This window comes from Oryzias latipes, chromosome 11 (assembly GCF_053564925.1).
Source record: "Oryzias latipes strain Hd-rR chromosome 11, Olatipes_Hd-rR_3.1".
Taxonomy (NCBI): Eukaryota; Metazoa; Chordata; class Actinopteri; order Beloniformes; family Adrianichthyidae; genus Oryzias; species Oryzias latipes.
In genome coordinates this window covers 28,015,958-28,038,695 of record NC_136247.1, presented here as the reverse complement: position 1 = coordinate 28,038,695, position 22,738 = coordinate 28,015,958, and the positions used below count along the sequence as shown (strand labels likewise).

The 22,738-nt window shown below is 40.0% G+C and overlaps 2 protein-coding genes and 1 long non-coding RNA gene across 4 annotated transcripts in view; 2 read left to right on the top strand and 1 right to left on the bottom strand.

Moving 5' to 3' along the window:
• Positions 1–3,137, top strand: part of rnf139 (ring finger protein 139) — an 8,073-nt gene extending 4,936 nt beyond the window's left edge. Inside the window, exon 6 of the mRNA XM_023959728.2 lies at positions 639–3,137. Within this exon, the coding sequence (XP_023815496.1) occupies positions 639–1,424 (786 nt within the window). The 3' untranslated portion in view covers positions 1,425–3,137. The remainder of the gene's footprint in view (positions 1–638) is intronic.
• LOC144995423 (uncharacterized) overlaps positions 1–3,739 on the bottom strand; it is a 13,635-nt gene extending 9,896 nt beyond the window's left edge. Inside the window, exon 1 of the long non-coding RNA XR_013658960.1 lies at positions 3,606–3,739. This is a non-coding gene — a long non-coding RNA (uncharacterized LOC144995423). The remainder of the gene's footprint in view (positions 1–3,605) is intronic.
• Positions 3,132–22,738, top strand: tmem65 (transmembrane protein 65). 2 transcript variants are annotated; one of them, XM_023959764.2, is made up of 7 exons: positions 3,132–4,063; positions 15,334–15,378; positions 15,815–15,882; positions 16,137–16,191; positions 18,831–18,873; positions 19,768–19,873; positions 20,002–22,738. In XM_023959764.2, the coding sequence occupies exons 1-7, from the start codon at positions 3,784–3,786 to the stop codon at positions 20,113–20,115; spliced, it is 711 nt and encodes a 236-aa protein (XP_023815532.1). In that variant the 5' UTR covers positions 3,132–3,783; the 3' UTR covers positions 20,116–22,738. The 2 variants fall into 2 exon arrangements, with proteins under 2 accessions (XP_023815532.1, XP_023815531.1); XM_023959763.2 differs by having other exon boundaries at positions 19,729–19,873.

Here is a 22,738-nt window from a genome sequence, read left to right as displayed (position 1 = left end):
AGGGAATTGAAAGTCCATGTTGCCCAGCAACAGCCCCAAAACATCACTGCTCTAGAGGAGATCTGCATGGAGGAATGGGCCAAAATACCAGCCACAGTTTGTGAAAACCTTGTGATACTAACAGAAAACGTTTGACTGCGGTCATTGCCAGCAAAGGGTATATAACAAAGTACTGAGTTGAACTTTTGTCATTGACCATCACAGGCCTCTGTCATAGTTTCAGTGGGATCATTTGTACAATTGGTGGCTGACTAAATACCTTTTTGCCCCAGTGTATGTAATGCCACAAGAACAAGTTAACACCACAAAGACGGTTTTCATCGGAGCAGGGCTTTTAGCAAAGCAGTTTTCATTTGATAGAAACGTATGGAATGTCAGTCCCAAGTGCTTTGAAGAAATCCAAAAGCTAAGAAAATTCCATACATAGGTATTTGAAAGTATAAGAGTAGTATTCTATAAAGCAGCAGAAGATCAGATTCATTAGGAAGCTGGTTTTATTTATGCAGCATGGTCGTTGAAAGCAACTTCCCCCTATGTGGTTCTGAAAGGCTTTTGGAGTTCTGCTGGGGTTGTATTCCATAAATATAAATGCATAGATGTTAAGTCCTCCTAACCTCAGGTGAACTTCTCCCCTCCAGGTGCTGGTGTCCCTGACGGTCTATGGCCTCTTCATGGCTGATGGATTCTCCAACGTCCTGTGGGAAAAGCTGGACGACTACGTCTACTACGTGCGCTCCACCGGCAACATCATCGAGTTCCTGTTCGGCGTCATCATGTTCGGAAACGGCGCCTACACCATGATGTTCGAGGCGGGCAGCAAGATCCGCGCCTGCATGATGTGCCTGCACGCCTACTTCAACATCTACCTGCAGGCCAAGAACGGCTGGAAGACCTTCATCAACCGCCGCACCGCCGTCAAGAAGATCAACTCGCTGCCGGAGCTGCGCGGCTATCAACTGATGGACATCGAGGACGTGTGCGCCATCTGTTACCAGGAGTTTGTGAGCTCGGCGCGCATCACGCCGTGCCACCACTACTTCCACGCGCTGTGCCTGAGGAAGTGGCTGTACATCCAGGACACGTGTCCCATGTGCCACCAGAGGGTCTACGTGGAGGACGAGGGCCGGGACAGAGCTGCCTTTTCCAACAACAACGGGGGCTACGCGGCGCCGCAGGACGCCGCCGCCGCCGCAGGCCCACCTGCAGCAGGGGCGAACCAGCAGGAACAGCCGTTGGGCGAGCTGCTGGCCAACGGAGCGGCCGGCGGGATTCACGTGGCCAGAGGGGCGGAGCAGCTGGACAACGAGCTGCTGGAGGACAACGACAGCATAGAGTACGACGAAGAAGAGTGGGGCACGCAGAACGGACGGACACCAATAGAAGAAGACTATATCAACGACGACACAGACTCCACAGAGGAGTGACAGAAAAACCAATGTATATCTTTATTAAAGTTAATTTAAATAATATCAAAGCAACTTTAGCATCTTAATTTGTTCTACAGAAATGTCAGGGATCTCACTATTTGTCTACATTGTTTTATTTTGTTATTATTTACTCTAATAAGGGCTTGAGGAAAGAGTAAAAGCTGCTCCTGTTCTGCGTGTGTGTGGCGCCTGCATGATCCAGACCAAAAATGTATAGATTTTTTTTTTCATAGATTCAAAAAAACGGTTTAAGAGTATTAAAAACAAAATAGCATGGCTTGATCGTCATCACCTGTAATATTAAGCTCCTGAGTCACTTAAAATATCAGTTTTTGGAGCAATTTCGGTTTTTAAAGTGGGGAAGAAAGCCTTTTAGTCTGAAGAAAAGAAGGGTTTGTTTTCCATACAGCCCTACAAGGTGTGTGTGTGTGTGTGCGTGCGCATGTGTGTGTACCAGGGCAGCATCTTAGAGATGCTGTTCCTCGTCGTCTTGGAGGGAAAATGCTGGAGCGTTTAAAAGGCACGACTGTTGAGGGACTAAACAAATTCAAACTTCCAGTCTGTGAGGTTACTTTGCCAAAAAAAAACAACCATCTTCATCTGCTTTGGTCGTCTCGGTGACTTTAAATGATCTCAAAGTCGGCTGGAAGGCTGTCGGCTAACAGATGGAGGGGATCTTTTGACATTTCCAGCATTTTCGTCCTTTAAACGTCGATAATTTATAATTGTGTCCAGACAGAAGCTGTTTTCTATTGACTCTTAACCAACTGAAGAAAAACCAGTGTTTTAAAGAGTAACTTTCTGCTGTAATCACTGAAATACCTCGGTTAGTTTTACTACTGGTCTGTTCGGCGACCTTGCTTAACATCTTGTGTACGTTATTGTACATGCAACAAAAAAAATGTGCAATTTTTGTTTTCTCTTTTCATATTTCTTTGGAGAATGAAAAATCTGTTTGTTTTTTCTCAGAAAGTATTTTAAGACTTCAGTTTAAAAAAAAAATGGTTTGCTTGTGAAACAAATGCAATACAAACCAGCTGCCCAAACAAGATTTAATTATCAAAACTTAGTTTTTTGATAAAATAAATAAGTTGAACTTCACCAGCTATTCTTGCATTACTCAGTAAGTATTGATTATTCGGTCTGTCAGATGACTGGCAGTTTTTGTCTCAGGGCCCTGCAGCAGGAATACAAGAATAGTTGAAATGAAAAGAAAAAAAACGGCTTTGGAAATCATTTTTATTTGCAAAAATGTTTTGATTTATTTTCTATTTTTTTGAGCTTATTCTTTCCAGATGTGATTAATTGTCTGTTAATTCTAACTACTGAGTCAAATCAAAGCCCTTTATGATTTAGAAGTGATGCTTTTGCCTGCTGAAAAAAAACACTAGCAACTACAAATGGTGGATTTAATTTTATTTTTTGTTATAAAGAAATGCTTAGCACAACTTTTGAGTATTATGTCAAGGTTTCCACCATTAAAACATGTGAGGATTTCCCCATAAATTAATTGCTGTTATTTTTTGTTGTTGTTGCATAAAATAAGGTTTAAGAAATCTGAGAGTGTCTGAGTTAAATGAATTTGGAAAGCTGTGTTTTGTGACATGCTTCAGCTATGAAGGACATTCATGTTTAGTTTGTTCTGAAAGAGCTACTTCATTTGCCTTTTGTTTTAAAAAGAGATTTATGTAAATAAAATATTTGATATTACGCTTTGGACTACATTTTTATATTTATTTGTGAATTCTATCAGGGTAGAAATTAACTTCACCTGTTAGACCAGGAGATGGTGCTGTTTCACCATATTTCTTAAGACAAAAGTCATAAATAGCCATTTGGTGAATTGGTTTTGTAATACAAAAACAACTATTGATTATAATATCCTCCTTTAAGAAAGTGGATTCTCGTTTTGTAATTTTGCTTTGAAACGGTCAAATTATTATGAAAGGGTTTAACCGGAAAAACAGTGTTTTATTTTGAAAGACAGGAAGTGAGTGTTATATTTAGTTCTATAAGGGCTTTTCTTCTGACTTAGCTTGTCTAGTTTGGGCGTAGCTTCACGTGCACAGTTTTTAACCGGGACACTGTAGGGAGACCATGACCAGTTTGAGGCGGCGGACAGTACGAGAAGAGATGTTCGAGTGCTCCGACTTTACCGCGGGTCTCTCGGAAACTGACCTCCAAAGTCGTCGACTTGTCTCCCATTGAGGTCTCTGAACTTCTCCGAGTCCGAGTCCCGGCAGCCGTTGGTGGAGCTGGGAGAATAAGGCGCGCGGGTGTCGGAGGTCAGCGATACATTTGCCAAGAATAGCGTTTTTTGTTTTTCTCCAACGTTTGAGTAGTTCACGCCGCCACGATGCTGAAGATTTACCTCCAAAAAGCTATTTGGCCAGCTTTTCAGAAGTTACCGAGGGGACTGAGGCAAGCTGCCCCGCCGCCGGTGACGGCGCAGAGGCTGCCGGGTACTGGGCGGCACGTGCCGAGCTGCTGGATGGGAACCCACGGGAGAAACGAGCCGTGGGAGCCGCTGAACTCCCCAAAGAGGGCAAAGGAGTTTATCTACCGCCTTCACCCAAAGGAGAGGTCCTGCTTACTGAACGAGCTGCAGAGTTTCGAGTCCATCGCCATCGCTCAAGGTAAGAGACGAACTGCGCATGTCAGTCAGTCGGGGGGGGGGGGGGGGGGGGGCAGGTCCAGTTAGTGTCCAGTGGAAGAAGTTGTGAGAATGAATGGGAGACCAAGTTTTTTCTTACTTTTGCTCATAAATCAATAATGCAGAATAACCAGGGTATCCAAACAACATGTCGACATATAATTAAGTGCAAATAATATAAAATTAGGGAGTTTGTCAAATAAATAATTGTCTTCCTTTGATTATTATTAGTTTTATGATTGTTTCTAATAACAAGGTGATTGAATTTAATATTATACTGGATCAAAAGCTTGTTATTTTCTTATCTTTTGGCCATTTGCAATAACAAACCACAAAGTTGGGACTCCAGGGCAAAAATTGGCAGATTTGGTGTCAAATTAACTACAGTGAGTCTCTCTACGTTTAAAAAACTTAATTTAGAAGTAATTAAAATTCAGTGGTAAGTCTTTTGATGTGCAATAGACATGTTCAGAAGGATTTTTTCTTGTCTTATGCAGTCATTTGTTTTGATTGATCCTGGTCACATGCCATGGCTATTGCTTGCTTGAATCTGTTCCACTCAAATATAAACCATGATTTTAGAGTTAAAAAAAAGTTCTTGTGCCATCAAAAAAGGCTTTTTGAAAAGACTAAGCTGAGATCCAAAGGATTTACTAACCTCTGGAGGATTTGAACATTGCAAAAATAAAAAGGGGGGCCCCAGCATGTGGCCTTGTGGAACTCCATTAGAAAAGTTATACGGGTAGACAAAATAGAGTTTAAAGACCGACTCTGACAACAAAAAATGTTTTTGGTGTTTTTCTGATGTAGTATAGGGCATGTATAAAGAAAATTAAACTCAAAATGGTAATTCTGAGTATTTCTTCATTCAAATCCTTGTGAATGGGGAGTAGATGGAAAAATCCTCATATTTGTGATGTAGAAAATATGCTGGTCGGGCCACAAGCTTCCTGTTCCACTCCATTCTGATCCATCCATTTGTGGACGTCGGCTCGTGCCTGCTAAGGAATATTTCACAGCTATTTCCACCGGTTCCTGAATCGCTACCAACCGAAGCCCGAACCCCTGCATGGAGAATTGGCATCAGCTGACTCAGAAGCGTCTGGAAAATATCCTGAAAATGCTGAGGAAGATAATCGTGGAGAATAATCATCATCCGGAGCAGGTGTTAAATATGGATGAAACCTCTCGCACGTAACTGGTGGAGGAGGAAGCACAGCCTCCTGGTTTTAAAGCACAGAGAGACACTCTCCTCTAGCCAGACCACAGTTGTAAATAATGATGTTGTTCTTGATCTGTCCTGCCTGGATAAATGAAGGTTAATTAAAAAATAAAATAAAAAGATCATTGGGAATACTTTTACAATACATCAAAGGCTGATTGGATTGCAAGATATCTGGGAGAAATTAAACATTTTTCTCAGCCATTTTTCTCACAAACATCAAAGGCTTTTCTTCTGACCTTTAATCTAGCAGATGCCATAGATTTAAACATTATATAGTACATTAGTACATTTTCAGTACTGGGATAATAGTAAAAATGTTCTTTAATAAATATAATTGTACCTTTTCTTGATTTATGCTTGTGCGCTTCCCCTTTTTTTGAGTTGCCAAACATATAGTTTGTTTCCCCAAAGACAAAAAAAGTCATGTCAGGGTAAAACCGTAGTGACTCACCATCACAGCACATTACAAGTAAAGTTTGCTCAAGAATTGAAACTAAAAAATGTGAAATTGAAAGAACATTCTTTTAGCGGCTGGATAGCTCGGTTGGTAAGGTGAAAGGCTATCACGCAGGAATCCAGGGTTTGATTCCCGGAGGGGAATGAGCAGTGGTACTGGGGGCAATCATCATATCAATATTTGTTTGTACCAACCAGACCTTTTTGAATTGTCTTTTAAATCCCACATTTCTCAGGCCGTTTTCCAAAATGTTTCTGTTTAATCACAGAATATCCACTTTTTTAGTCATTAATCTTGGAAAAAACATTTATCTCTGTTTTGTTTGAAAAAAAATGTTTTGGAGATCTGTTCATTTGCTTCTATCATCTGATTACACCTGATTTAGGTAATCAGGATCAGGTCTAGTAAAGAGAGATGTGGGGGGGAAAAAAAATTCAGATAACTGTTTTTCCAGCTGTAGCTCAGATTTGGGACATTTTGGACGTCATTGAGACATTTATTCCCTGGTAGCCTTCAGTGCTAAAGAAACATTCAGCTAAGTTAATTGAGTAAGAACTGGATTAGAAGCATAGTTTGTACATAACTCAGCTTCACAACAGTGTTTTCCCTTTAGCTGGAGATGGAAAAATAAAGGTTAATAATTCAAGAAGGCATGCAGATTTTCAAATCCCCTGGTTACTCTGAGTAAAGGTCACCACTGCTCTAATGTTCTGTAAAGCGCTGAATGTCAGCTCAGCAGCAAAGAGCTTTTAAGTTTCTCTTGAGAGAATTTGACCCGAACAGTTGATCTTCTCTCTGCACCACAGGGATTAAAATAATCTGCAGTTTCATCGTGATTTATGTTAAAGTTGATGAAAAGCTGTAGGCTGTGCAGGTTTTACTTTTCCCTGTTTCTTCTAACTTTTTCAAAGTTTCAAGTTACAAAAATCCAAAATACTGGCATTAAAATAGAACAGTTCCTTAGACCGTTACCTGAACCTTTGTTTATTTGTTTTTTTTAAGAAGGTAATGGCTCCTTTGTGTGTGTAGGGAAAAAAAGTTGTATTACTCTTCTATTTCTGGTTTGTTCAATGGGGCAGTTTTGAACAGAAGTAGCACCTTTTTTTCCATTTCCTCTGACAGTTTCGTTAAAAAAACTGGTCATTTTTCATCATTTAAAGACCCCCTCCAATGAAAAATTGTGTTTTTTAACATGTTCTTGTGGCATTTTCTCATGATGGAAGACACATCTAAGCTCAAATTGCATTTCTGTATTCATCTTGTGAATCAGGAGCAGACGCAAAAATGCAGTTTGAAATGGCTTGTAGCTGTGACGTCAGTGCTACAGCCAAGGTCCCTGCTCCGCTCCATTGTGATGCGTCCGCTTGCAGACGACCACGTAGACGTCTGAGCTGGCATCTGGATCTAAACTGTTCAGCTCAGATATCGCTCGCCATCTGTGTTGCATCGGTAAAGTTAGGTCGGGGTTGTGAAGGGCTGTGAGCTAGCAGGAGAATGTGTAAACAAAGGGATGATGGGAAGTCGTACTCCATGCCAACAATCCCGCCCACAATTCAGAGGCGAATTTCTAATGAACAACTGCCGATCTGCAAAGACTATGTCCTAGGAAAGGACACAGTTTTTTTTTAACTTTGCCTAAAAATAGAATAATGGTAATGAAAAGGCCACTGGGAAGACTTTTACAATAGATCAAAAGAGGATTGGAGTGGGACTTAATACCATCTCCATCTGCTTCCCAGCATTTATCATTTATTTCCAAATCATCTAAGATGAGTTGTTCCTCTGATCTTCGTCAGTCCTAGAGAGAACCAACATCTTCAGTTCTGCCTCCTGACTCTTTCTTAGTGCTCTTTTAACCAAAAACATGGCTGCTCTCATCACACCTTTTTATATATTTATTTATTTATTTATTTATTTATTTATTAGTTTAGTTGGCAGGGATATTGCATAGTAAAAAAGCATCTTTACAAATGAGGCAGAATTAGCCAAAAGGCTATTTTTCATCTGTAGTCCCTGGTCAGGTGGTACATTTTTCTCCCTAAAAACATGTGAAATGCAAAACAGAAATACAACATAAAGGAGATTTATAAAAAACATTGTAAATGGTAAAAATACAATACATATAAATGAACAATAGGAGCAATATTAACAGGTAAAACAATGTAAATATAGAAATACAACCAAGATCCATCATTTTATCTACAATATCATATTCATACATTTCATCGTTTTAATTGCTGCCAGTAGTTGTTTTGCCTCAGAATTACTTTCATGTCACTGAACCTGTAATGTTTTATTTTAAAATGGGACAAAAATCCTAGTTTTTGACAGTCTTTTAAAAATGGTTTGTTTACTTATGAGATGTTCTCATTAGGGCTTTTTCCACAGATATGTTGTTTTTCTGCCGCGTTCCAGCAGCACAATGTCCTGAAATTTGAATAGATGCCTTTATTCTCTGACAGCTTCTGTCACACATCAGGAGTTAATTATTCCCCTTTTTTCATGTTGTTTTTAAGACTATATGTGTGTGTGTGTGTGTGTGTGTATATATATATATATATATATATATATATATATATATATATATATATATATATATATATATATATATATATATATATATATATATATATATATATATATATATATATATATATATATATATATACATATACATATACAGGGTTATATATTAGGGTTGGGCGATGTCCCTTAAATTGGCCGTTGACGATGTTTGCTGTCAACCATCGGGATGGACGATGACATGGTGGGGGGGGGGGTATCTTTACATTTTTCGTTCTTATATAACTGCTATTCGTTTTTTTGCTTTTTTCATTTTATTTCCCAACTAATGACTAATCCGCGATGATCCAGTATAAACTGAGGGAAGTGACTTTAACAAAAAAAGTAACACACAAAATAGAAAAGAAGTAATCCGCTCCCGCACTTAACTAGTGAAGTGGACCGGTGGAGCGCGGACTTACAGCTTTGTGTTTGATGGGAAGGGGGGGGGGGGGGGGGGGGGGGGGTACATGAGCGGTATGTGTGGGAGATTTAAGACTGCGATCCGTCCCGCAGCTCTAGGGGTACAATCAACCGAACTCAGAACCGGGTCTAAAAGTGTGTGTCTGAGCACAGCTCGGATCGTCAGCAGACACACACAGCGGTTTGAGCTTCAAAGCAGAAATGTCGCTCAGTCCTTAGAAAACATTCAAACAATCACGCGGATTTGTGTTTCCAGTCGTGTCCCGACTAAATAAAGGCTGATGTTATTCTTACATGTTTACGTGCAGCCAGCAAGCAGCACCACCCAAAGCTAATGTTGTTAGCCCGTGTTAGCATACTGCTAATCCTGGCTTCGTTCAGAAAAAGCACTGACCACACGGATTAAAATTCAAATGATGAGCGAACAGGTGTTTCATAATAACCGTAACATTATTAAAAGCACGTTTAGAAGATCATCTCGTATTTTACCGAGCTGACATGTCAATATATATAGCCGCTCGGCGCTGTTATCGTTTTGTATTGAATAGTTACATTCAATAAAGTTTGGAAAAAAAGCCGCTCGGCGGAATTTATATCCTTCCGGTTTTCAAACCCTACTGCGCATGTGCGAATGATTTATTCCGACGGAAAGTGTGACCCATGTGAACGTTTTTATATTCTGAAAACATTTTTCTGGGCCCATGTACACGGTTGGATTCTAATCCAACCATTGATCCCATCAAGATATTTTGTACATGTAACCGCGGCTTATGGTGTCGACGCGCAACGTGGCGGGGGCGTGGCATCACGATGGTGGTCTCTCCATCGGGATGTCAGTCACCCATCACGATGGATATCGTCCATCGGCACAACCCTTATATATATATATATATATATATATATATATATATATATATATATATATGTATATGTATATGTATATGTATATGTATATGTATATGTATATGTATATATATATATATATATATACATATATATACATACACATACATACACACACACACACACACACTTTCCTTGAATTACTTAGCTAGTGACATGTAACAGGCTGTTAAAATATCAATAAACATCTAACTTTGTACTTGAAGTACATTGCTGGAACTAATTTAATCCCATTTGAAAACGAAGTATTGACTTTTTATTTGTGGACAGTATTGTCTAAACTCTAAAAGTCCTTTTACATCAACAGAACATGACGTTAGTATGTATTATTTTTTTTAATGACTATTCACATGAAGTAGAAGGAAGTTTTTTGTTTTTCTGCAACACTATTTTCCACCAGCTTTAGAGGGTGTCCCACCGAGTCCAATTAAACGGCGGCGTGGGTCTGCGGTGCCTCGTGTTGCTTCATCTGGACTGTGCTGTGTCTGAAAGCACTGTTTGTTTACCTAGTTTATGCACGGTTGACGTCGTTTAGATTGTTGGAGGCATTTACAGTGGAGTGCTGTCGGCGAATGGAGGTTTGTCTATTGTGGCGTTATAGGTCAACAATGAAGCTCCCGCCAATGATTACTATCCTCGGGGGACTAATTAAGGCCGATCGGCAGTTCCTCGTTAACGTCTGCATGCATAGTTCAAGAATGATGGGAATTCAGGTGGCGCAGAAGCTGTTAAAAATGCGGTGGACAGTCCTCTGAAGGAGAGGTTACAAACATCAATTATAAAAACTGCCGGCCACCACCAGCTCTCGTATTTACAGTTTATGATTGCCGCCGGAAAGGCAGACTTGCCGGTAATGAGTCTCACTTAGAGCGCTGTGACATTTAACAGTTCTTTAAATACAAAGCCATTTATCCTTTCTGTATTTTTTAAGGACAAAATATACCCACTTCATAAAAAACACATTTGTATATCATAAATGATTAATTTTCTGCTTTTTAGTTTTACTTTTAGCTCTAATGATCTTGATAATTGTTATATTCATGTCAAAATGACACATTGCTATAGGAACACAATTATAATGTAATGTAATCACATCCATGTAATCCATGTGAAGATCAAAAGTCATGAAGAAAAAAGGTTTAGTCCACTGTCTTGTGGGGACCAGATGACGCCACTCCCAACGTTAACGTCTGGAGTGGGGTCATCTGGTCTGAGCTGCCATGCGACTCAAAAATTGTAACGCTGGATCGCTCCAATTTTTCATCGGTAATGTTAGGTTGGGGGTGTGAAGGGCTGAAAGCGATTGGAAGAGACTGTGAACGGATGGATGATGGGAAGTGGAGGCGGTCTTCCTCTGTGCCAAAGGTCCTGCCCACAACTCAGAGGTAAATTTCCAAAGAACTACTGCAGAAACTATTTCCTCGGAAATGATACGTTATTTGATTTGGCCTAAAAAAAACAGCCCAATCATAATTAAAAGACCACTTTGACAATAGATCAGATGATGATCGGAGTGGGACTCTATCAAAGTGTCTCAAGCTGTTATTAAAAACAACGGTTTGTTATAGGATGAAGTCAGTTCTGTCTGCTGTAAAACACACGTAGGGTGGGGGGGGCTCTATTTTCTAATTGCCTAGAGAACTCACTTAAAAACTCACTTTAGTCAGTGCACTCTCCAAATACTAAATAAAGGACAGTACATTCTCGTACTTGCTTTGAAATCATAACTAAGTAATGTGAAAAATCAGAAAAGTTTCTTTGGACGTGTAAAACAGCACTTTTAGTGTCATTTACTGGTTTCAGCAGTTATTTACTTTATTAATGCTCCAAGAAAAATGAAATGTCTTTCATGTATCAGAACTAATCTTATATTTTCATATTTTTGAGACATATTTCCTATATTTAGTCAAAGAATGTATTTACTTGTGTTCTGGAAAAACTTAATTCGTGGCTGGAATCCAAAAACACACATTGTGTTATTTGACGTGATAATGTTGGAGGCAAACTTTAATTTAAAACCCTAAAAAATAGCTTTTTATTGCTCTGGATCTTGCATGTTTTTACACTGACAGCAGAAAAGACAACATTGGAATATTTGCTGTTGAAAGGAGATGGAAAAATGATCAAAAATGTGTAGCCTTTATGCTGTTTCTGCGTTTTCCAGATACTATTTCTGTGTGGTCTCATTTATTTGGAAGTAAACTGGCTGTGAGTTCTTAAAAAAAAATCACAATTCTTCCTCATCAAGAGATTCTCTGGGATGTTCACCGTCTTTCCAGTACAGACGTTCTTTGAGAGCGATTCTGTTTTAGAAATCTGGATTTTACAGCAGTTTCTATAATTCAGAGGATTATCTAGGACTGCGTTTGCTCACGGACTGAATCAAAGCTAGAGGATTTAGTTTCCTTATGTTGCTATTTTATGTGGAAATAAACAAAAAGGTTTTCTAAATCTAAAGTTTGGAAAGTAACAGTCCTTCTGTTGCCTAGAATAGTCTTTCAGTCTGTCGCTCCCTGAAAGCATCGCTCCAACTCTCCATGACAAACTTGTCAATCTCCTCCTGCTGTGCAGAGAGTCTGCTGAGACGTGTTGGAAATGATTTCCTCTGAGTTTTCAGGCAGATGTTCAGTTTGTCAGGGCGCTGAGCAGCACCTGCTACGTTTTGGGAAGATGTGGAAGGAAACGGTAATTGGAGCAGTTTTAGATTTGAAAACGTCAGATGAGAAAAACCTTCAAACTGAGCTGAAAGACTTCAGAAAGCTTGTAAATTGTAATGGTAAAAGTTTATACTTTATTTAGCTTTATTCTCTGTTCTTTAGTTGACTCTTTACTGCTTTGGCTTTGGGGAAAAAGCTAATTATCTAAATCTATAATAGGTTTGTTGGTAAAGTTTTGTCAGGTAACTAACCAAACTTATGGTTTGATCAGAATGGTTCATTAATAGAACATGTTTGCTGGTAAATCAACTGCAGCAGGATCTCTATTGACATAAATGTTTAATTTGAAAGGAACTTGCATGTGCTGCTGCTGTCTAAAGTAATAGAATTATAACCCTGTTATGCTTCAATTAATATAAATATTTATATTAATATAATTATTTAGCTACATCTGATAAAAGAATGTCTTAATGCTTACACAAACATAAAATGTGTTTTTCTAAATGGTTAGGTGGGACTTGGGGGCTTTCGCGTTGGTTTGGTCTGTAAGGAACGGCACCCAATGGTTCTGTTAGCGTTAAAGGGTCCAACCCCCGGCCGTGGTCACGCTGTGTACTGTGAAGTATTGGTAAGGTACACGCACTGTGACATACTGTCTTACGGCGCCCTAATCTAGTCATTAGTGAGGTGTGAGTACTGATCCCTTATTGACCGCACACACGCTGCATGGGGTGTGCTGGTGATACATCAGTGATTGTGGGACGCCCATAGATTCCTACACCCATCTACACTCTGATTATCTGATTTCCTTATTTCTAACAGTCAAGATGCAAACACGTAGGGAAAAAAAGGCACGTGTGTTTTTACTCTTTACCCTGCATAGTTTGGATGCCCCGTACAGATTTGCTCATTTTTTGGCCAGCAGACAGCCCGTTTCCACCCGTGGGGGCAGTTATGACTAAGCCATAAGGTGTGGTAGACACCTTATGGCACCTCAGGACTCACAAAGAACAAGTGCTTTAATCAGGCCGTTCCCTGAAGTTGACAAACAGGTTACCTTAAAAGAAAAATTCAAAGATTGTAAATATGAATTGGTGTGTGTCTGCATGTGCGAACGTGCATGCACACGTCACACAGGACGGATTTTGTTTTCAGAGTTTTAACTTCTGTAGATGTGAGTCAAAAGACAGAGATTTGCTGGAATATTCCAAAAAGAGAACAATTCTATTTACTAATCACTAAAAGGTCAAAAAGTGACGTTTTTTTTAGCTGTAATTGAACCGATCCTGTCACTCTGAGCAGGAAGTGAGGATGAACCCAAACATGAACCATCCGTCACAACCTTCTGCAGGTAGAAACACCTGAAGACCAATCAGAGTTTAGCATCAGATCCCATAAGCAGCACATTTTCTTTGAGGACCCACATTCTGCTTTCCTCTTTCCTCTGTCGGTGTGTTTGTGAGTTTTGGTCTTCAAATCCTGGTTCTGTTTGGAAACTGCTTCAGAATCCCCAATCCAAAAATAACCTTTCAGTTTCTTGGACAACTGTTAGTGTTGGAAAGCAGTTAATCACTATGGCTTCTTAATTGTCATCGGACTTGTTAATGAGCGCGCCACATGCTAATGAGCTCCGGCTGATGGGAGGGGGAGAGCTGGCAAAAAAGAGCTGACAAACCTTCAAATGCGAGCTGAGCTGCAGATTATAAAGTGGAGCTCTGCAGGTCAGAAAGTGAACGTTTTTTTTGCTGTAATTGGATTTTAAACCCGACCGCTGTGGGCTGCAGTGATCCCTGTTTACAGTTCAGTTGGAGTTTCTGCTGCTTCTCTCCACCATACAGATCAATAGATGCACAGGAAGGTTCCTAACACATCTGGCTGTGCATGAATGTCAATAAAACTCTGCACTGCTGAGGCAAAAGGAGCTTAATACTGTTGTAGTAATAAATTAATAACTAATGTAGATTTCTGCCTGACTACATTTGGTTAGAATAAAAACTCACTTTAGCCTCAACAAACGATAAAGAATCAAATCTAAGCTTGATTTTTGATTTATTTATAATTTCCCTGATGGATGATAAACTACATTTATGGAGTATTAGAAAACTTTAAATGGAATATATTTAATGTATTAAAAATAGTTATGTTTTATTATTTTAATTCAAATTATTTTCAAAACAAAAGATTTAAGAAACAAGGATCTAGATAAAAGTTATGAACCTTGAATTTTTGAGTGGATTTTTTTGTGTACATCTGCAGATTGATTTAAATTAAATCGGTTTATAAAACACATTTTTTCCCCAAAACACAAACAAAAGATGATAAAGTTCTTTTAGAAAATACTGTACATATCTAAACACAATTTCAAATGACCAAATTTGCTACTCAACTAATCATACATTTCCACTGCAATATAATTTATGTGCAAGTTTTTTGTTATTTAGAACCAATATTTATTTTCTATTTCAGAAATATTTCCCGATCAGTAGAAATAAACTATTTTAAATGGAAGGAGCTCTTTTCGTTCCAATTTATTTAGACTTTTGCTGTCTACAGATTTTCAGGAGAGTCTCAGCTGACTAAAACAAACGAATCCCAGATGATTCAGCAGTTTCATGTTTGAAAAGGACACCTTCATTAAATCAAATGTCTCCACTCTAATGAGGAACGGAGAAGGTGAAGTATGAAGGACATCGATGCCTCACTGCTGCATCCAAACGTGGAGAGGAACACCTTTTCAGATGCAGGAATCTGACATTCTGATGATGTACTCCATATTTCAGAAAGAGAAGATTTCAACTACTTTTATTTTGTAGCATTGTGCCAAAGCCACTTTGGAGTTAATTAGTGGATGTGAAGGCAGGAAAGAGTGAAGGAGGTTTCTTTGTTCCTGAGTTCTGTCAGACGTTTTCTTGGAAAACGATGAGTTTGAGTCAAACAAACCGTCTCTCTGTTGCTGCAGATGTTTGAAGTCCACGTATTGGAAAACTTCTGATGTATTTGTTTTTTTTATGTTCTTGTTCTCTCAGAGACGCTGCAGCCATCACCGCCAACAAAAGCCCAGATCAGATACGGTGAGAGGAAGTCTGGAGCGCATAGACCCATCCAAACACTGGAGACTTAAAGCTTCATGATGAGGAAACCAACTCTGAAGGACAGAGCTGCTTCCTAAAGAGAACAGAAGGATAGAGACCTTTAAATGATGTACAGAGGTTCTTCATCAAAAACTGTGGATATGAATATAACCCACTGAGCTGCATTTTATTCTAAAGAATAGGGTTAAAGGAATTCAAAAATAACGTATCTAATGCTGTTTCTTTATAACTGAACCTTAAATGTGTCTTTAGGAAGTAGTTTAAGAAGTTTATTGATCTTTATGAAGGTAGAATCCTCAATTCTGATAATAAATAACCAAGAATGTTGGAAAATCTGTAAATAACAAACACATTGTACTTTAGATCGGCATTCCATTCAATGGAAAGGCTGACATTTCTGTTCCTTCATTTTCAGTGTTATTCCACAACGCCATTCCTTTTGTTGGATTTGGTTTTCTGGATAACGCCATCATGATCGCAGCAGTAAGTTTAAAAACTGACATTTTCTATTCTTCTTTTTTTATTTTATTTAATGCTGAATAGTCTTATATTTGGGTCATGGCAACTGAATTTGAAACTTTCCGTTTTGAAACGTTTGGCTTCTCACCCAGTTGGACGAGTGGCGAAACCTTTGAAGGGATTTTAAGTCCAAGACGTCACCTGGAGCAACAAGAACCATCAGCGACCTGATGCAGAATTGATGGTTGATGTTCAATAATTGTGTTTTATTTTGACAGGGAACACAGATTGAACTCTCCATCGGAGTGACTCTTGGGATCTCCACCATGGCTTGTAAGAACCGCCTCCTTCTGCAACAATATTTATAGCTTTACTTCTTCAATTTGATACCATTTTTTCTGTTTATTATGTTTGCTACATTTTCTTTAGTTATTTATCTGAGTCTTCCTGTTGCTTAGTGGGAGGTTTGGGTTAATTATTGTTCCCTAAGTATAGATGAACCTGCTGAGGGTGCTGCTACACACCAGCCTCTGCTGTGGAATTGTTTCACATAAAAACACAAACAAAAAAAACACAAATGTCATTTTTTTGGTTGGGTTTGTTCACACGTCACGCCTTAGTCACCACAGCCCTTTGGGGGGAATGCAGGCTTTCTGCTGGTGAAAATAATGGGTAGGCCTTCACTGGGCTGACCGCCTAGACCGCTGGCTTCACACACATGCGTGATGCAGGCGACAGGACGTAGCGAACGCCTGAACAACACGTTCGGCTAAGTAAGGGTGAAGTGGGTGAGTCGCAGGCACATGGTATGGGACACGTGCGCCCAGCCTGACTGCTAGAAATGAGGACATTAGACAACCGGAGTGTAAACTTCTATTCTATTGGTACTTGCGTATCACCTGCACACCCTGTGAGTGCGGTCAGTTAGGACTGGCAACTGTCTTACGACTAGAGTGTGTCACAAGGGCTGTCCAACAGCAGTGTGTGCAGACAACCCAAAGCCCCGCAGCACCTGTACGGGTCAATCCCCCAGACAGGCGCCTGCACAAAGGCTTTAGCCACATCATGAATGACTAAGGAATTGGTCCATGAACCACAAAGGTTTAGATGTTTTGTTCCTTAAGTTGGTGTCTCACAGAATTACTCAAATTGAACAAAGCGGAACCGTTTTTGAAGGCAAAGCCCATCGTTTTGGGACCTTATGTTGTTTCAGGGGGCTTTTTCCAGTTTATATGTTATTAAGGCCAAACTGAGGAGTATGATCTATAATCTCCATCTTCACTCTGCTTCTCTCACACTTCCTCTTTAAATGTTGGATTCACTTTGTGGTCTTTGGGTATTTGGGAGCAGAGGTGACCCTCATCAAAAACAAAACGTGAATGCACTGGACCTCATCTTTTCACTCTGATGCCTGCTTGATTATTCGGTTGCTATGGATACGTGCCTCTTGATTTCCTCTGCAAAGTGCAAATCAGAGGCGGAGGGCGGGGATCAATAGCTCTGCCCTGATGTCTCCTCTGCTGTGCTTCCTGCTCTAGAACGGCCTCATCGTTTTCTGAGTCCATTTATCTTTTTGATTGCTTTTAGAAAAAAAAAAAAGAAAGAAAGCGCCTTTCAATATTTTACTGTGCGTGGCGTGAGATAAGGACGTCCACCTGAGCTCAGTGCCTTCAAGGATCATCACTTTTAGTGGCACCACAGCAAACATTTTCTCCTGTGAGGCCGAGTCTTTACAGCTCCTGTGGACTTTAGGAGCAGAGAAACCATGAAGGCAGAGGAGGAACAAGCTGACCGAAGATCCTGGTGGTTTTCCAAAAAAAGAGAAACCCCTCTTTGATCTTAAAGGTTTCCCACCTTCTCTATCGTTCCTCTTCTTATCAATGCAGATTACAGCAGGCCGTATGTGGGCCTCTTTAACACACAGGAAGTTTACATTTGTAATATACTGAAGTTACGTTGTGCAAATCTCCTTCCAAATAGCAACATCAGCCTGTGAAGGATCCCCACAGCAAACATTTTAATGACTTTCAATGAGCTACAGGCGTTTTTAAACATGTAGAAATAAATAATACAAATTTAAAAGCTAAATTTCACTTTTTAGAGCATTTTCACTTGCATTGCTCGGTTATGGGTGATGGAAAGAGGGGGTGGGGTTGCTCTGCGGCAGTAAACGTTGCTCCAATAATGACTTTTCTGTACTTTCCTTTATGAATTTTAGAACATTTGTGGATTTTGAGGCCAAACTGATTGAACTCCTGTCGCTCTGCAGAAACCTGTCGTTTAGAAAAAATGCAAAACTGCAAAATCCTAAATAAATAAAAGAGCAGTGGGAACGTTTTTACAACAGATCAAAAGATGATCAGAGTGGGACTCTAAACATTGCTCTCAGAGATGACAGAGCTGCATGAATCGTCTTCCAGATGAATTCTGCAGCATCCCTCATTAATTGCCGGTGCTTTTCCGTTCTGCGGTGTAGCTCCAGGCTGCAAACAGCAGCATCAAAGTGTGTGTCTTTGTGCATCTGCAGCATCAAAGTGTGTGTCTTTGTGTTTGTGCAGCAGCAGCATCAAAGTGTGTGTCTTTGTGCAGCAGCAGCATCAAAGTTCTTGTCTTTGTGTTTGTGCAGCTGCAGCATCAAAGTGTTTGTCTTTGTGCAGCAGCAGCATCAAAGTGTGTGTCTTTGTGTTTGTGCAGCAGCAGCATCAAAGTGTGTGTCTTTGTGCATCTGCAGCATCAAAGTGTGTGTCTTTGTGTTTGTGCAGCAGCAGCATCAAAGTGTGTGTCTTTGTGCAGCAGCAGCATCAAAGTTCTTGTCTTTGTGTTTGTGCAGCTGCAGCATCAAAGTGTTTGTCTTTGTGTTTGTGCAGCAGCAGCATCAAAGTGTGTGTCTTTGTGTTTGTGCAGCAGCAGCATCAAAGTGTTTGTGTTTGTGCAGCAGCAGCATCAAAGTGTGTGTCTTTGTGTTTGTGCAGCTGCAGCTCTGGGGAACCTGGTTTCAGATCTGGCCGGACTCGGGTGAGAAACCTTTTAAAAATGTCTTCACATTGAGTTATGCATGTTGGCTCTGATAAAGATATATTTTTTTAAGTTTTGTTTGTATTTTAGTCAAAAGCATCATTTAGTTACTGTAGTTCTCCCAAACTGAAAAGTTTTTTTGTCATTTGCTCATTTTTTATCTCATTTTTGTTCTATTTTTAAATTGAGGCCTCTTCTCTTTGTAAAAATTAAAGTTTATATTTTTCAAAGTTTTAGGAAGAGAAACTGTTTCTAAAGGTCTCAAATTCCCAGCCTTATAATAAAAAAAGTTGTAGTTTCAGATCTTTTTATTTGTTTTATAAGTTTAAGGATTAAAAGAACAAAATTGTAGTAACATTTTAAATGTAGATTGTGTTTCTGTTCATGTTAAACTGGACAGAACCGGATCAGCAAAATAGAAACTGAAGAAGATGTGAAACCTCCACAGAAACCGGCTTCAGTCTGTTAAATCCATGAAATCATGCAGGTCTTTCCTTTAAACCTGATCACAAGAGCATCCAAAACTACTTAGATCATAATCTGTTCATGGATTTTTATGTCTTCTTTTGCCTTTAGAAAAAATCAACCACTTTCTGTTGATAAGTGTGAATAAAAAGCATTTTATTGATGGTTTTGGAGTCAAAGGTTTTGAATGTCTGGTGGTTTGGTTTGTATATGAACTAAAGGCATAATAGATATTGATTTCTGGTGTTTTTAAATGACGATAGTTTGTTGGAGAGCGTCAAAGCATCTAAAGACGAAGAGTTTCTCACTTCTTTTAGTCTGTCAGCTGTGAAACCTCATCAGTCTTCTAAATGAGCAGGAAGGTTTCTCTCCTCTTCTCTTTGCTGTGAGGATTCTGAGGCTGGTCCTCATCCCGTCTGGTTGTTGCAGCCTTGCAGGTTACGTCGAGGCTCTGGCCTCCAAACTGGGGATGCAGGTTCCAGACCTGACGCCCAAACAGGTGGACATGTGGCAGACGCGGCTCAGCTCCCACATGGTGAGACCCCGTTCTGTTCATCTATGAAGAACCAACGAGGAAGACGGTCATTCCAGTAAATCCAGAGGATCTTCATGTTGAGAAAACTGCATAAATAAGCAGATCTGATGTCCCCCCCCCCCCTGCAGGGCAAAGCCATCGGTGTGTCCATCGGCTGCATTCTCGGGATGTTCCCGCTGTTTTTCCTGAGCGATGATGACGAGGACAAAGAGTCTCCGCCCGGCAGGGACGCACACTCCTAACATCTCAACAGCTCAGCGCTGTTTTCTGAACGTCCGGATGCAGTTTGGGTTTATGTTCCCTCCTCCGACTCCTTTAGTCCACCGTTTGACGGATTTGGTTCAGAGTTTTTTGTTTGCATCTCAAAGCCGTCGTGTTCAGGAGTCCCTCTCAGATGTTTGCAGCAAAACGCTAAAACCTGAAATGTTCAGTTCTTCAGAATGGGGCGTGGCAGAGTCCTCACCCTCCAGGCAGCGTGCGACGGCGGGAGGCGTGGTCCCAGCGCCTCTGGCCCGCTGTCTTGACGGATGACTGACAGCTGCTCATTTCTAAATCAGGCGGCGTCCTCTCTGGTGACAAACGCCATCCGTCACGGACGTCTGCCCCAGTTCACGGTCAGCGTGGCGGCTTCTCTTTCAGTTTTAAAGAATGTAAATATCTCAGAGGAGAGCTGTGGGGGTCCTGCATCAGAACCGGGGGGGGTCGCCTTAGGATCAGCATAAAGTGACTGAAAAACCAGATTGTTAATTTGAAAAAGGAGATTTGAAACCAGTTTTAAACTTGAAAATGCATCTAAACATCCTTAAAGTGTTGCTAAAGGGAAATAATGATATTTTGTTTTTTCGTTTCTCTCCCTCTTTACTTTCAAACATCGATTTAAAGTTTCAACCCAGACTCTTTGTTTTTGAGATGGGGGCGGGGCTTTGAGCCCATTGGGTACTGAGGGATGATTGACAATGTGTGACGGACGTTTTGATGTCATTTCCACTCCAAAACGGCGTCTGTCATTGGCGCCGCCCGCGTCATCCTTCCTATGATGCTGTACTTCCATGTCAATCACGTCCAAGTAGCCAATAGAATACAGGCTAAACGCCGAAAACAGAAGAAGAGGTCGCAATGAAAATAAAAAATAAAGTGTTAGATTTAGATATTTTTAAATTCAACTTCTACATTTACTATTTTATTTAGAATATTTCTTCAAATGTATTTTTTTTTTTAATTTACATTTTTTTTGTTATTCAAATGTTCAGTTTTTCTTTCAAGTTTAAAAAATATACTTTTCAAATGTTCAATTCTTTATTTACCATCTTAATGTAAAGGTTTTTTTATTAGAACATTTTCCATATTTTCCAGTTTAAAATAGTTTTCAAATGATGATATTTTTCTTCACATTCTGATTTGTTTGAATTCTCTTTAAGCTGATTCTGATTCGTTCCCATGGAAACGAGTCTTCTGGGATGTTGGAGCAAAAACACTTCAGTGAAACGAGCAGGAAGCACTTTGAGCGTCCTGGACGGCAGCCGTGAGCTGCTGGTGAACACTAACAGAGGTCGGAGTTCAGTTTGGTGGTTTTAGGTTTCAGACCCCCCCATCCCCCCCCCACCCCACCCCATACCTAACATAAAGAGGACGCCTGTCACTAAATTTAAACAGATAAAATTAGCCCTGCTCTTCTTTTCCATGGCCCAAAGCTCCTCCCCCCTTATTTAATGTGTACTTATTGGCTGGACTGTGATTGAAATGTTGAAGTGTCTGTCATAAATGGAGGAAGTTGTTGATGTGAAAAGATTCTCACAAATCCCATTTGGATCCTTCTGTTTCCTGGATGAATCTCAAACACCATCTCCTTCCCGCCTCCTCATGAATTGTTCCTGCAGCCCCGTTCTTCCTCAGACAGGAGTCTTCCTCAGCAGTTTTGCATGAAGCAGCGTTTAGATGTTTGCCGATGCTCGGGTGTTTATTGTGGCCTTAATTTAACCGTATTTAATTTAAAAATCCAGTTTTCTGTTTTGGCTCTTGGACAATGAAGGTTTTTTTGGCACTTTTTCCTCTCCGCTCTGCTTCCTTACAGCAGACCATCTGTGTCATTTAGCTGTTTTGGCTTTGCTTCTGTTTAACACAACAGAAATAGATCATGAAAATATTAAATAATTCAATCTAAAACACTAAGATCAAAGAAATTGTCTGGACTCTTTTCTACATTTATGCCTCTTCTGTTTCTGCTCTAATTATAATATTATTATGAAGGTAGACATCTGAATGATTCCCTGTTTTCTCCTGATAATGTAAAACACTACTTCTTCTGCCTGGATGTTTTTTTCTTCCTTCTTAATTAGACCAAACTGAACAGACTAGCCTGCAGTAAAACAAACCCGTTATTCATTCCCTCCCATTTTAATGAAAACTCCGTCATGGGACACTGACTGTTCAGTTCTTCGTCACCGTGGGGAGAACCAGGAAGGACCTGGAAAGTGGAGGTTGTTAGAAAGATTGCACAGCAGATATTAAAGCCAGAGGATTCTCCAATCCGAATATGGATGAAGAGGAGCAGCCTGAGGAGGAAGAACAAAGTGCCATCTGTTTGGATCTACTTATTGCAAAAAGCTTTGAGTTTAAATTATCTTTATTTTTAGAAGAATGAAGGTTTTCACCGTGCAATAATATTTTGTGTGTATTCATATGATGCTCAGAAAAAACTGGAATTTCTTTGGAAGCCTTGAACAAATGTCTAGCTTTGCTGCCACCTTGTGGACAGTTTGAAAACGGAATCTGCTCTGATCAGGAGTAACTGTCTACATGCTGTGTGAATGCATTTCTCAACATCCTGTACAACTTGGAATGAGTTATTAAATATGAGAATGTCAA

Bases quoted from the DNA above. Each gene is read 5' to 3' on its own strand.
- tmem65 (XM_023959763.2), top strand. From the start codon at position 3,784: ATGCTGAAGATTTACCTCCAAAAAGCTATTTGGCCAGCTTTTCAGAAG. The intron at 4,064-15,333 runs GTAAGAGACGAA...TTGTTCTCTCAG, and splicing joins GTCCATCGCCATCGCTCAAG to AGACGCTGCAGCCATCACCG. The intron at 16,192-18,830 runs GTAAGAACCGCC...GTGTTTGTGCAG, and splicing joins TGGGATCTCCACCATGGCTT to CTGCAGCTCTGGGGAACCTG.